This window comes from Macrosteles quadrilineatus, unplaced genomic scaffold (genome assembly GCF_028750875.1).
Source record: "Macrosteles quadrilineatus isolate MER2022 unplaced genomic scaffold, UCM_ALF_1.0 Scaffold_2__2_contigs__length_208266976, whole genome shotgun sequence".
NCBI lineage: Eukaryota > Metazoa > Arthropoda > Insecta > Hemiptera > Cicadellidae > Macrosteles > Macrosteles quadrilineatus.
The window spans coordinates 150,521,292-150,535,772 of record NW_026542595.1 but is presented as its reverse complement, the minus strand read 5'-3'; the positions used below and the strand labels follow the sequence as shown (position 1 = coordinate 150,535,772).

Here is a 14,481-nt window from a genome sequence, read left to right as displayed (position 1 = left end):
AGGCATACCTCTATCAAAAATAGTCTCACCTTTGCTCAAAGGAGTCAGCTCGGTTGCTCTTGTAGCCACTGTCATTGAGACTGTTCTCATGTCTCAGTGAGGGGAGAGAGTCCCAGGGTGAGCGTTTGCTGCCCCCCGCACTGCTCGGGTACGTGCTGACACTGCCAGACCCGAGTGTTGAGCTACCCGAGCGCCACCCGTCTGAGTGTCGGAACCATTGAGCGCGAGCTGACTCACCCAGACAAGACGCACAGCGACTGTGGAAAAAGTTGCATTACAACTTTGCCATATAAAATCTATGAATAACTGAATAATTTATTGTTAAATCAAATACTACACAGATTCTCCTAGGAAATTATATTATATTCAAATGAATCTTTAGACATTTTCTGAAATGATCTTCGTTTGTTTTGGGGTATTCTAATTTTGTTGTTTTTTTGTTAACTTGGTCATGATGTTGAGTGTATCAGAAATTGGGTTAAACCAGCTAAGGAAACAATTCAGTACTTTGGTTTAATACAACAAACTACTGTTTTAAAAACAAAAAAAAGTTGTTCACTTATGTGTCATATACTAAGCCGTCCTTCTAATACATCAATTTAAAAAAATATAACTTTCTGTTGTATATATTTCTATATGATTCCTCACTTACCTAGAGTTGTTGTGATCACTCAAGTATCCACGCTCCCTCTCTCTTTCTCTGAGTAGCTCATTTCGGTCGCTGTAGTAACCATCCCGGCTACGGTCTCTGCTGTAAACAGTACCATATCTTCACATATTTAATTGTGAGTTAGGAATATTATACGGTTAAGAAATGATTACCGTAGTCCATTCTCAAACCCTCCTTCTGCTGTATTCATGTGGACTTGGATAAAGAGTGGATGTCCCCAAGACATATGTGACTTGTGACTTAAATAGTAAATATTGGATACCAGACGCTCTCCAGTAGTAAACATAGCCTTGACCAGTACAAAGGTCTCTGCTGATTGTGTCTTCCTATTAACAGGGGCTGGCTAAAACGACCTTGACAAGGAAGTATATATATTAGTTATATATATAGGCAAAATATATTACTTCCTATAATATTTCCTAACTATTATTTCAAAGTAGCTGTATTTCCCATCCCTACTGTAGAACTGTATCAGTATCAGTAGAGATAATTACGCCAAAATGAGTGATCTTACTCAAAAGGATGATGTTAGACGTTTATCAGATGGCGATTTTAAAATGTTCACTGACCTGGAAGAGTTATGATCACTGAGATAACCACGTTCTCTGTCTCTTTCCCTGAGCAACTCATTGCGATCGCTGTAGTACCCTTCTCTATCTCTGTCCCTATCTCTACGATCAGCACTACTCGCTGGCCGCTCCATGTTTAGCCGATGGGGCAGTGGCAAGGTGGATGACTTGTTCATGCTCGCACTGCTAACAGGCCCTGTCAACAAATACAAGCACCCTTACCAAGAGTATTCACATTATGTTACAAAGAAAGAAAATGCTGGACACCAGAGTGAAACATATGAGTGGAATATATATGAGGGGGAACAGAGTGAGATGAATTTTGCAGCTTTGTTACTGACTAGGACCAGCTGTTTAAAAACAATAGCTGGGTAACTGGGTGGTTATAGTGCTTCTACTTGCTAGATCAGCAGTTCTTAAGAAAAGTCAGAACCTTTTACCTTAGATAAAAAGAATTAAATATAAACCAAAAACAGTGCTGTGGTTAGCATATGTTCTTTGGCATGTTAGGAGTGCCGTGTAGTTATGGCGCACACCGCTGCAGCGTCTGCTGGTAGCATACTGCGAGGAGACGACGACGGCAGTGAATTGAACACTGAGTACGTTCTAGCGTCACATTGTGGAGCCTTCCTTTGACAGTCTATATTTATTCATTTGTCTATGCTTTTACCTATACAGCTTGAAACTCTAAAACTGAACTCAGCAGTTTTTAATAATTCAGCTAATAACAATGGGTCCTATAAAAAAAAATTTGCTTGGTAACAAAGCTCCATTTCACTCCAAAGTTGTTCTCTCACTCAATTTGATGAATCCTAGTGCTTGAAATAATGTAATTTTTTTTATTTGGTTGTCCCTAGTCAACTTGATGGCATGACATGTATTCATGATTCATTATTCATTATAATAAACATCACAAAGGCTGTATTAGTGAATGTATTAATCAACATGTGATCCATTAGACTACTTTACTTTCTCAACACAATGCAATAAGTTTCTTACTCTCTTTTCAGGATTATATGTCACAAAGCTAAAGTAGGGACGTGTTTTTATGTTCTATATGTTATTTAAACACTTTGTATTGTATACTATGTCTCATCTACTTACATGGTGAATTTATTTGTCATGTTAATGATTGGGTAATGAATTTCAAACAAAAGAAGCTATAAAACTCTACTATAGGTCGAACAGATAGATAGCGACCTGCGGGAGGATTTTTAGCGCATGTAGGGGAGGTAACGGCAAGGGAAGGTATGTTCCCCCTCTCCGCCAATGGCCATTTTCACACTGCACAACCCGTGTTGTGCAGTGACTTATAGTGACTTATACAGGGTGTTCATTTGAAAACTTTCCATATCTGTTGTGTGCAAAGGTAAGGCTTTTAACACTTGTTTGTTCTCATTTCCCCCTAATTTGGACATGCCAAATCCAATAAAATTATTTTCAATTTTGAAAAATGCCCCAAAAGGGCCCAATTTGGGGGGTAGGGGTGCTTTTTGAGAAATTTTCAAATGTAAACATGGGTTGTGTGATACATCAATTTAAAGGTCTAATCACCCCGATCATTTTGGTACAAAAAAAGTTTAATTATCTTTAACCGTATTTACAGGGTGGGTCAAAACGTTTTAAAAAAGGACTTTGAAGTTAAGTACCGTATTACCCTAACTACTGAACGGAACAGCGCCAAATTTCTTTCCAAGCTTATTCTTGAGCTACTCTTTAAGATAACTTGTAGTAAGGGCATTTTCCAAGTTATTTTATAATTTTAAAAAAATCTCAAATTTTAAGAATAAAAGAAAGCTGAAAACTCAAAATTCTTAAATAGCAAGGTATAACAAATTTCATACCACGTGAAAGGTCCTTTTTTAACAAACATTTTACGTATTTAAGTTTTCTTTCTATCTCTTACCGTTTAAAAATTGCAGTAGAAAAACATAATTTTCCGTGGTAAAATTGTAACTAGTTTTCTAATAAAACAGCCAAAATTCGTCTCTAGACACATTAAATGGTACAATAACTGAAGGAAACAATTCATAATTATGTTTAGGCAGATAGGCAAACAAGTCATTACGTTTTACTTTGTGAGAAACAAGTTTTATAGCTGATGAGAAAAACCCAAGCGTGGGCCGCTTTCTGTAGTACCATTGACTAGTCAATGGTAGTACTAATTTCAAAAGTACCATTTCCTGTAGTACCTAATCAAATATGGTGTAAACTTAAAAAAATATACTTTATTTTACTTATTGGTCATAACAAAAGTGTTCCAGGATAACTGCAAAGTGTTTAACAATAGATATCCAGGTATAACCTTGAGTCATATGGCTGTAAATGATTTAGTTAGGAAGTTTTCTGAAACTGGCTCAGTTACCAATGAGAAAAGAACAGGATGAAGGGTCCAAGATGAATTCTGACACACGTAAAAGTAGTCGATCAATTTATTATGAATCCTACTACATCGTTGAACAAAGTGCAATGTGTTTTATTAGAAAACTAGTTATAATTTTACCATGGAAAATTATGTTTTTCCACTGCAATTTTTAAACGGTAAGAGATAGAAAGAAAACTTAAATACGTAAAATGTTTGTTAAAAAAGGACCTTTCACGTGGTATGAAATTTGTTATACCTTGATATTTAAGAATTTTGAGTTTTCAGCTTTCTTTTATTCTTAAAATTTGAGATTTTTTAAAAGTTATAAAATAACTTGGAAAATGCCCTTACTACAAGTTATCTTAAAGAGTAGCTCAAGAATAAGCTTGGAAAGAAATTTGGCGCTGTTCCGTTCAGTAGTTAGGGTAATACGGTACTTAACTTCAAAGTCCTTTTTTAAAACGTTTTGACCCACCCTGTAAATACGGTTAAAGATAATTAAACTTTTTTTGCACCAAAATGATCGGGGTGATTAGACCTTTAAACTGATGTATCACACAACCCATGTTTACATTTGAAAATTTCTCAAAAAGCACCCCTACCCCCCAAATTGGGCCCTTTTGGGGCATTTTTCAAAATTGAAAATAATTTTATTGAATTTGGCATGTCCAAATTAGGGGGAAATGAGAACAAACAAGTGTTAAAAGCCTTACCTTTGCACACAACAGATATGGAAAGTTTTCAAATGAACACCCTGTATTGTGCCGGTGCCGTCACCGGCACGACACTGCAGTGTCGGTGTGTGTGTGTAAGCAGTTCCATTTGGTAACACAGGATTCCAACTCCCACGACATTGGGGCGGTGCCGTGTCGGTGACGTCCGGTTGTCGTGTCGTGCAGTGTGAAAACGGCCATGACGGGAGGGGTGCGGATGGCAGCCGAGTGGGGGTAGAGCCATAGTCTGTCTCACTCCCACAGCTCGGTATTTCTCTCTCGCACCAATGCTACGAAGAGGTCGCTTTCTAAGTGGCCGACCTATAGTTCCCAGCACTTTGGTTCAAAGCCCATTCATCTTTTCAATTACCACAAATTTTGAAAGGGTTAGTTTAAATTATATATATGATAGAGGATCCGAGTAATAAATGTTATTTGTACTGTAATTGTACATGATTGATGATTTTCTACTACAAGTGTAGAAAAGGCACTTGTTGAAGCTACAGAAAACAACAGAGTGGATATAGTTTTTGACAACCAATCAAGTGACAGCTGTTTCAATCCAGAAAAAATCCTTGGTTTCTTATGGCTAAATACTAGACTCAGCTGTCACTGATCTTTTGGCATTTAACAAATGGTCCTCCTAGAAATAGTCCGGTGGCTTAGTGAAATTACCGTTACATGGCGGATAAAAGCATCAAATTTGGTATGAAGGTACCTTAGGATATACTAATAAATTTTAGCCTAGGAGCCCTTTTGAAATTTTAAATATTTCCACACACGACACCAAAATCCAAAATGGCCGACAAATACGACAAAAACTACCTTTAAAACAATCCATTCCCCTGTTAACTCTAAAATATAACTTAAATCCAACCAAGACTCTACAATACAAACCGGAGACATACTAAATTATATGAAAGAAATATTATGTGTGTCTGTGTGTGAGTGGGTGGGGGTAGGTGTGTGAGTATTTATGTAACGAAACCTGTACTGGACATTGCGCAAAAATGGTCAAACCAATTTACTGCAAATTTGGTGTGGACTTTGTTAGTATCATATGTCAACATTTAGATATGTTTCCTTTTATTTATCTATTTATATAATTTTATTTTGTTTATTTTTACAATTTTCATCTATTTTTGTTTTTGTTTTAGATCTACAGAGTTAGGCAAAAGTATGGAAGCCCCCAGTTAACCTTTTAACGCGTTGCAGTAGGAAACCCAAAATCGGCATATATTTACAAAATTAAAAAATTCACTTTTTCCTCAAAGTTACAACTTTGCCCCAGCCCCCAGAATGGGGTATTTTGGGGGCAGCCCCAAATTTTCAAACTTAAACACCTATCATGTGACCACTCATTTTAAAAGGTTCATCAAGAGAAGTTGAATGGTGCAAACCAGAGGTCAATATCCCACTCCAAATCGAAATGGCAGCCATTTTAATTTTTTAATATGAGCAAGCAAAAGATAAAGTCTTGACAATCCCAGTTATCTTAAAAAAACTTAATATTTTAATACTGGCCAAAAGGTGTATTATCTTTTTTTATTTATTTATACACAATTTACAATAGCTACAGGTGTAAACCCAAAACAGCTATAATGAAAAATGATACAATATTAATACATAAAGTGAAGAAAAAAAAATTACAAAAAGTGCACATAAATAGACAATACAAAACCAGTAATGATAGTAGTAAAAAAGAGTGAATACAAGTTAATAAAAATGGACAACGTTAATGAAAATTTCACTTATTTTGGCTGCAAATCTAAAGGGATGGATTACATTACGTAAGCGAAGCGTTTATCTTAAATTTAAACTGCTTAATAGTGTCAGAAAAAACATCTATTTTATTATTGTGGACATATATTATAAAGGTATGTAGAGTTTAGTGTTCCAGCTATAACCTGTTACTAGGTTAATAAGGTATATTTCAAAATTACTGCCATTTTGATTAGGGGGGAATATCTTGGTGTCATACTGGACCGCACACTGACATTTAAGGCGCATTGTATAGCGACAAGAGGTAAAGTCTCAGCGAGGAATAATATCATCAGGAAGCTCACCAGCAGATGCTGGAGTGCTAACCCTAATGTCCTCAGAACCTCAGCTTTAGCGCTTAGTGTGTCGGCTGCAGAGTACGCTGCAACAGTATGGAATGCATCGTCACATGCGAAAAAGGTTGACATTGCAGTCAATGACATGGCTCGGATTGTAACTGGGTGTTTGAAACCAACCCCAGTACACAAACTCTATCCTATCATAGGGATCGCCCCTCCATCAATCTGACGTGATGTCGCTGCCGACGCAGAAATGACTAAGCAAGAGACAGACCCTCGTCACCCATTACACGGCCACCAACCTGCAGAGTGACGGCTTCGGTCCAGAAAGAGCTTTTTATCACGGACACGAGTCCTGGATGGATCACTCTCAATCAATCGGGTGGCAAAGTGGGAGGCCACGTTGACTAACCCTTCCTTACCAGCCAGGAAGGAACTGGCTCCTGGTGGAGGCTTTCATTACACAGTGTGGAACACCCTAAATCGAATTATGGTCAAGGTACCAAAATGCAAGACAAACATGCAGGAATGGGGTCTCTTACCAGACGAAGAAAGCATCTTGTGCGCGTGTGGTGCTATTCAGGATCCTGGCCATCTACTGATCTGCCCACGCCTAGACCAGTCTTGCACATTAGATGATCTTTTACATGCAAATGACAAAACCATATCGGTAGCTAATTTTTGGAAATGCGAAGTCTGATTTCCGGGCACGGTAAGTAGTATTAGGGGGGCGATATTGACTTCTAGTTTGCGCCATTTAATTTGTCTTGAGAAACCCTTTAAAATTAGGGGTCACATGATAGGTGTTTACATTTGAAAAATTGGGACTGCCCCCAAATACCCCATTTTGGGAGCCGGGTACAAGTTCTAACTGTAATGAAAAAGTGATTTCTTTTTATTTAGTAAACATGTGCCGAGATTGGTTTCCCCCCTGCCACACGTTATAAAGTGAACTGGAGATGTCCAGACTTTATCTTTTGCTTGCTCATCGTAAATTAAAATGGCTGCCATTTTGATTACGGGTGCGATATTGACCTCTGGTTTGCACCATTCAACTTCTCTTGATGGACCTTTTAAAAAGAGTGGTCACATGATAGGTGTTTAAGTTTGAAAATTTGGGGCTGCCCCCAAAATACCCCATTCCGGGGGCTGGGGCAAAGTTGTAACTTTAATGAAAAAGTGAATTTTTTTATTTTGTAAATATATGCCGAGTTTGGGTTTCCTACTGCAACGCGTTAAAAAGTTAACTGGGGGGTTCCATACTTTTGCCTAACTCTGTAGATCTAAAACAAAAACAAAAATAGATGAAAATTGTAAAAATAAACAAAATAAAATTATATAAATAGATAAATAAAAGGAAACATATCTAAATGTTGACATATGATACTAACAAAGTCCACACCAAATTTGCAGTAAATTGGTTTGACCATTTTTGCGCAATGTCCAGTACAGGTTTCGTTACATAAATACTCACACACCTACCCCCACACACTCACACACAGACACACATAAGATTTCTTTCATATAATTTATTATGTCTCCCGTTTGTATTGTAGAGTCTTGGTTGGATTTAAGTTATATTTTAGAGTTAACAGGGGAATGGATTGTTTTAAAGGTAGTTTTTGTCGTATTTGTCGGCCATTTTGGATTTTGGTGCCGTGTGTGGAAATATTTAAAATTTCAAAAGGGCTCCTAGGCTAAAATTTATTAGTATACCCTAAGGTACCTTCATGCCAAATTTGGTGCTTTTATCCACCAGGTAACAGTATTCGTAAACTAAAGCCCTAAGCCACCGGACTAAAAACCCCGCTTTATTATACTCAGTAACAATGCTATCAATTCAAATACTTATCTTTTCCATATATACCCCATAAATATATATAGTGTAAGTATGTAATTCTAATCTTATACTCACGTCGCCTGGAGGGGTATGGACTCCTAGTGTTGTTGACTCCAGGGAGTTGTTCGGCGAATTCTGAAAACAATTTTGAAATCAAGCTTCTTTAATTTACAAAACGGGTTAAAATTTCCAGAAGTAGGCTTTTGGAATACTTACTCACAGAAAAAGTCAGAAGTAAAAGTCCCCTTCTCCAATTTAATTTAACTGTTTTAGTATTATCAAATTTTAAGCAAATAATTGGTCCTTAGACTATATTATATGCTTAGAAGAAACACTAAGAAACTTGAAAATAAAAGTTCAAAAGGTTTAGTAGTATAACTAAAGCTACATTATTTTATAAATCGATTACTTTTGTACTTACAATAAATAGATTAGAAAAGCATGACTACACAAAAGAAAAACTACAAAAAAAATTATAAATTAAACCACCACATTTGAAATTATTCTCAACGGCCAGATAATGTACTACGAAGCTGTGAAAAATTCATCTTTCCTTGTGCGAGAAACATTAATCCATCACATCGAAATTGAGTTAAACATTTATGGATATTTTACAGAAGCAATGAAGTTACATTTCACAACATGTTTAGCAAACGTACCATGTGGTTGTTTAGACTTGGTAGCTGGGGAGGGGACTTCTAAGCCCGGGAGGACATTGGATTTTCCTTTAAGCCAAGCGATCAAATCTCTGAGGCGAACTAGGAAGGCAGTCCCTCCCCCAGCCAAAACTGAACACAAGAGACTAAAGTCACTACCACTACTAACACCTTAGTAACATTAGCAAACAGTAAAATTAGTGAATAAACTACTCGGACGTTAAAGTAAATGAATGTATTGTGTCACTTCAACAGAATTAATTGTTTTGTCCAGGAGTTTTCACCTAAATGTAAGGTGACAAGAGAATGCCTATCAAGCTGTGGTAGTTCTACATTCTTCTCTTAAGGGGTTCTACCTTCTGTTTTTGGTGATTGGATTTGAATAAATAAATTACTCTGGATAAAGAGTGTGCTGATCTTAGTGAGTAACACAGCTCATCTTGTATAGGATCTACTATCAACCTTCACTTCTATCGGCACTTTACGAGCGACTTATCTAGCTGACTAGGCTGTGACTGGGTAAGCAGGACTAGGTAGCGGACCACATAGGATCAAATGGAGCCATTCAAACGAGCGTAGGGCGACGGCGATCGAGCCGCGTTTGAGCCTGGTGTCGCAAACCATCGCCAGGCCCCACTTCCCAGCCAAGTGTTGCGACTCATTGCAGCTAGGTAGTCACCCATTCTAGTGGCACAGCAGTACACGTAGCCTTATGAGAGCATTCACACGAGCGGTCGGTCGTCACGCTGCAGCTCGCATACTTCCCTTTGTTCTCATTGGGCGCCAGTGATGGATCCGAGTGGCTTTGATATCAATATTTTCATCTTGTCCGTGGACTCGTCGCTCATGTGAACTGGTGTATTGCCGGGTCGCAAAGAATGCTAGTCAATGCAAGTCAGCTAGATAAGTCGCTCATGTAAACCGTGCCTTAATTTTGCCTTGAACTACGTACCCTGGTAAAGTAAGTCAATCAATCAAAGCAATAATTTTTCTGAAAGTGTCCCATCTTAGGATCAGAACATTTTCAATGCCACCTGTAATATTGGTAAATATTTGTAAGTTATATGCTTCAACTTTTCAGTCGAAGCTTCTTCAGTCGAGATTCGGATGTGTCCGAGGATGGTAGTGTTAACCCATAACAGCTGTAAGGAATATTACAACTGTTTGATGCGATGAAGTCAGCGTATATTATATTTTATTTAAGGTAAAATACAGTTTAGGGGCTAAACATACATTTTATTTTTTTGCAACAAATTCGTAACAAGAAGTACACAAAAACAGTTAACAACTCATTAACTAAGGTATTTTTTGCACTCGGCCTAGCTATTCCTGAATGTCCATCAGGAAAATGTTTAATGAATTGATTTTGAGCTACGGGTATTGTAAATTAGGTTCTCCATCTAGAGACCTGTTAAGGCCAAGTAAGCTTAGTTTAGATCTTAGACCGAAACTATGTTCTTTAATTAAAATTATTCCTAGCCAGTTTCTGCCCCTATACAATTATCAGACTCATCATATTAGCCAAAAACGGAATGAGGGAAAATAGACACTTCCGCCAAGTATAAATTGAGTTGTGTGTTCAGGTTTCTATGAGAAGGGAGTTAATTGGAACACTTTGCCAGTTGACTAATGTATATGCAAATAATTTCTTAGACATAGAAAATATGCATAAGTAAAATATGCAAGAGTTCGCAGATGGCCATACACATTTGCAAATTGAAGCTGACAGCCAGTGATCATCATTTTGCAATGATAAATTTGGTGTTTAAATTTGTGGAAGCGTTGCTTTCTGAACGACATATTTAAGACGATAAGATTTAACAGGTGCTCTTGATAGTCTTGGTTTCCTATTAGTTATCATTATTATTACCAGTTGAGTCGGGAAGGTAATTATTTTGTTCAGAAGAAAATAATTTATTTATAAAAATAAATACGTCTGCCTTAAAAAATAAGGTTGCCAATGACACAGAAAAAAATTTACACTTAAAATATTGAAGGATTATAACAGCTATAAGACTGATTAATTTTGATGTTTGCCATATAAATGATTGTAATACTGTGATCCACATTCAAAATTCCTCTTTCTTTGATCACTGACTCAAACAAGACCAATAAACGACCTCAGCCAGAGCGTAACATTAAAAAAACAATTGTTAAATCGTGTTAATGTTTACAACCATCTCCAAAACCTCTCCACTGCTTATGCCCCATTTTCTACGTCCTACTCAATTTACATACATTCAGCTGGCAATGGATGCAACAGTAGTTGTCATCTTAGGCCATAGAAACCTCACCTCACAGAATCATGTTCATGCTTGTGTGAGCACCAATTTTCCTTCAATTTGTGTTGGCTACTACTGTAACAACAGTGGTGTAGTGCAGTTCCCACTTTGGTTTACCAAGCTATAACCCTATAACCCCTAGTAAGCAACCCATATTTTTCCCGGATAATGAAGGAAAGTTTTTGCACTGTACAATTGACCACTACACAACTGTGTTAGAAGACCAATTGTATCAAAGGTATGAGAACCAGGTGGAATTTTATTTGATGAATGAAAGAATATGGACCAGGTCTCGGATTTGGACTAGCTATCTTAGTAGTGCCTCGGAAATCAGTTACGGTTCAATTTACGGAAATCAATTTACGGTTGAGCCTTGTACTTTTTCATTTCACAATTACTTTTATAATCTGCATTATATAATCAAGTAATAAGAAATTTTCTGTGGTCATTTACAATCGCTCAATAAAATAAAACTTGTTACAACTATTTTCATAATTTAAAAATGTATTAGTTAGTACCTAGGAGTTAAATACCCGTTGCTTATTTTGTGGAATACCTTTACAGCAAGTTTCATACTCGCTGCGCAGTTTAATAACTTACAGAGACAAGTGAGCGCTCTTAAGATTTATTTAAGTTGCTCTTACAATTTACCAGGTATTTTAAAATAATTGTGAATACGGTAATTTAAAGATGACATGAAGACATCAGGGGAAAAAGGGTGCAAGTCCACTTTTGCAAACTTTTCAGGGTGTGCAATCTAAGTTTCAAACCTGCTTGGCGGTCAGGCGGTGAGTCACTCGTTATACAGGCAACAAGTAGAGACTTGCCTCTTTCTTCCCCACTATGTACTGCACTTGCCTCCTTCTTCCCCACACCTCCATATTTTCAAACATAAATTACAGCTGTACTAACCTGCTTATTCCCCTTTCGAGTTTACCACGTGAAAATTTCAACAACAAAGAAACTGTTTTTCATCCTTAACTCAAAAACGCTAAATAGTGGACTTACCCACTTTTTCCCCTGGAGTCTTCCATTAAAAAACTATTACTGTTTTCATGATAAATTTTTATAATTTCAAAATATTTTTTATTATATTTTACAATTTTAAGACTCATTAAATCAATCTTAAGCTGTTTCCAGAGATGACTCTCTCCAACTGCGTCTTTAGGGCACCGCACAGAACCTTCAGAAATGGCTGCAACAAGACACTACAATTTCACCACTAATGCTCTAATTCAGTGCATTACTCGGATATCTACCTAGGTTCTCCATGCTCTGAGTGAGCAATGCCTCAAACGTGTGGAGACTGTAGCTCTCAGCATCCATCCCCTTGGCCAAGGTGTTCCTGAGATGCATCTCATACTCCAGCAGTAGTCTGGAGGTGGGGGAGCTGGGAGTGCTGACTGCTCCTGCGTGAGGGTCTCGGTCTCTCTGATAGCCTGTGCGACAACACATGTTACACACATTCTATTTACGGTTAAACATTAGTGATGAGCGACTCAGTGGTGATTTGTTTAATTTGAACAAATCACTTACTAGATCAATTCTGTCATGCTTCAATTTTTAAATAAAATTCAGGGCTGGATTTTGAAAGTCAACATAGTGGAACAGAATTTTTAGACCTCTTGCTACGGATAAACATGTTTATTTTTGAAACTATTTTTATCTAATCAAACAATATTTTTGGATAGGTACTCATTTAGTTTTTTTTTTTTTTTTTTTTTTTTTTTTGTACTGTTTGTAGTAGAAAGAGATTAAAAAGAATATTGAAGATACAGCCATAACTTCTGGGAAATTGTAAAAACTAACTTGATAGATGACTATGTATGTAATACATCTGAGGAAGTACTTCAGATTTATTTGGGAATATAAGTAAAATCTGCATGGATTGACCCAATATGTGATTGGTTGAAATTGGAATATATTTATTATCAGCAAGCATTAGAGAAAGTGGAAAGGTACAGGAAGAGGAAGTATCAAACCAACAGATAGACATAAGTGGAAGGGGTAACGGTTTGTTAATTAAAATTCATTATGGTTTATTTCAAAATGTTCTTAAGTTATGAGTTGTAACAAATACCTATCAAACAATGTATTATACTGTTTTGATAACACTCAGTTTGTGAACAAGTTGCTGTGTATTAAGTGCAAGGGGACACCACTATTCATCACACTGTCTGTTTGATTAAACATTTCGGTTATGAATCAATTAATTATTGATTGTTATCTTGATGGTTCAAGAGTGTACTCATGCTACTAGTTTGGCAGATCAATAAGTTCAGGAATCGGCTGTTGGATTTAGTTTTCACCTGAAATGCCAACTACCATTATCAACTTATTTCATTTTTTACTTGGAAAGTTAGAAATAGGAACAATTGTAGTAAAATAGTACCTATTTTATTTAAAAAATTAATTTATTGAACCTGAATACACAATTAAAACTTATTTAAGATTGGTGAATCAGAAAATAATGACCAGTAAAGATAATTCTTTAGTACAGATGCAAAACCAAATTATAGTTCGGCCGCTTAGAAAACGACCTGTGCGCTAATGCTAAACCAATGCTGGAGGAGGTCGTTTTCTAAGCGGCCGACCTACAGTTTGTGTGGGTATAAGATAAGTGCACAAGTTTATAAAAATCCTCAGATACAGTTACATGCTCAAAGAGGTGTATGATTAACACATTTATATTCCTTGCCACCCTAAGTTGAGGCAGCCCAAGGCCGCACGGCGTATAACTAGTGCGGCCTTTGGCTGCCTCAACTTAGGGTGACTATAGTAAGGTATCTCAAAAATGTCCTGTTACAAGTATAAAACCATGATTTTGTTTAATTAAAAAGTGTAAAAAAGTGAATGAAAACCACATTAGCCGTAGACGCTACCAGAGGGACGCAGGAGGCCCCTTGAGACGCAGAGGGCCGTCGCCCAGGCAGAGAAAATTTAAGAAACACTTTTGCATGGTGTAAATATTTCTTTTGGGGGAAATATGAGCGATTACATCAATTTTTGTGAGCATAATTTTGTGAAAAATAAATGGAGAATGAAATTTTCTTTTAATCTCATAATCTTTAAGAGGGACAAAAGAGGGGAGGGGGGGGGGAGGGGGGGCTAAAAGTCTCTTTCTGGTAAGTAAGGGTCTGAGGGCAGAAAATTTTCACTTTTAGGCAGGTCAAAAATTTTTGATCATTGTAAACTATAATCAGGTTATAAGAAATTCTACTTTACAAATCTTGAACGCATCCTACGGTCGAGGCAAAAATCTGAGTGTCCCAAGTCCCAAGCACTGCCAGTAAAATCGTGATTGTCTTCTTTGTCAATAAGTCATT

General features: G+C 37.0%; 1 protein-coding gene across 4 annotated transcripts in view; it reads right to left on the bottom strand.

The window, feature by feature from the left end:
- The window catches only part of LOC128985820 (protein still life, isoforms C/SIF type 2), a 587,264-nt gene that overhangs the window by 551,347 nt on the left and 21,436 nt on the right, over window positions 1-14,481 (bottom strand). For 3 of the 4 annotated variants that reach the window (XR_008490076.1, XM_054405731.1, XM_054405730.1), the window contains 6 exons: window positions 12,415-12,594; window positions 8,877-9,005; window positions 8,293-8,352; window positions 1,240-1,435; window positions 653-751; window positions 30-257 (listed from right to left, as the gene is read on the bottom strand). Coding sequence is in view for 3 of the 4 variants with exons in the window: in XM_054405731.1 (XP_054261706.1) it covers window positions 30-257; window positions 653-751; window positions 1,240-1,435; window positions 8,293-8,352; window positions 8,877-9,005; window positions 12,415-12,594 (892 nt within the window). In the remaining variant the exon portion in view is untranslated. The remainder of the gene's footprint in view (window positions 1-29; window positions 258-652; window positions 752-1,239; window positions 1,436-8,292; window positions 8,353-8,876; window positions 9,006-12,414; window positions 12,595-14,481) is intronic. The other variant, XM_054405729.1, reaches the window with a different exon arrangement.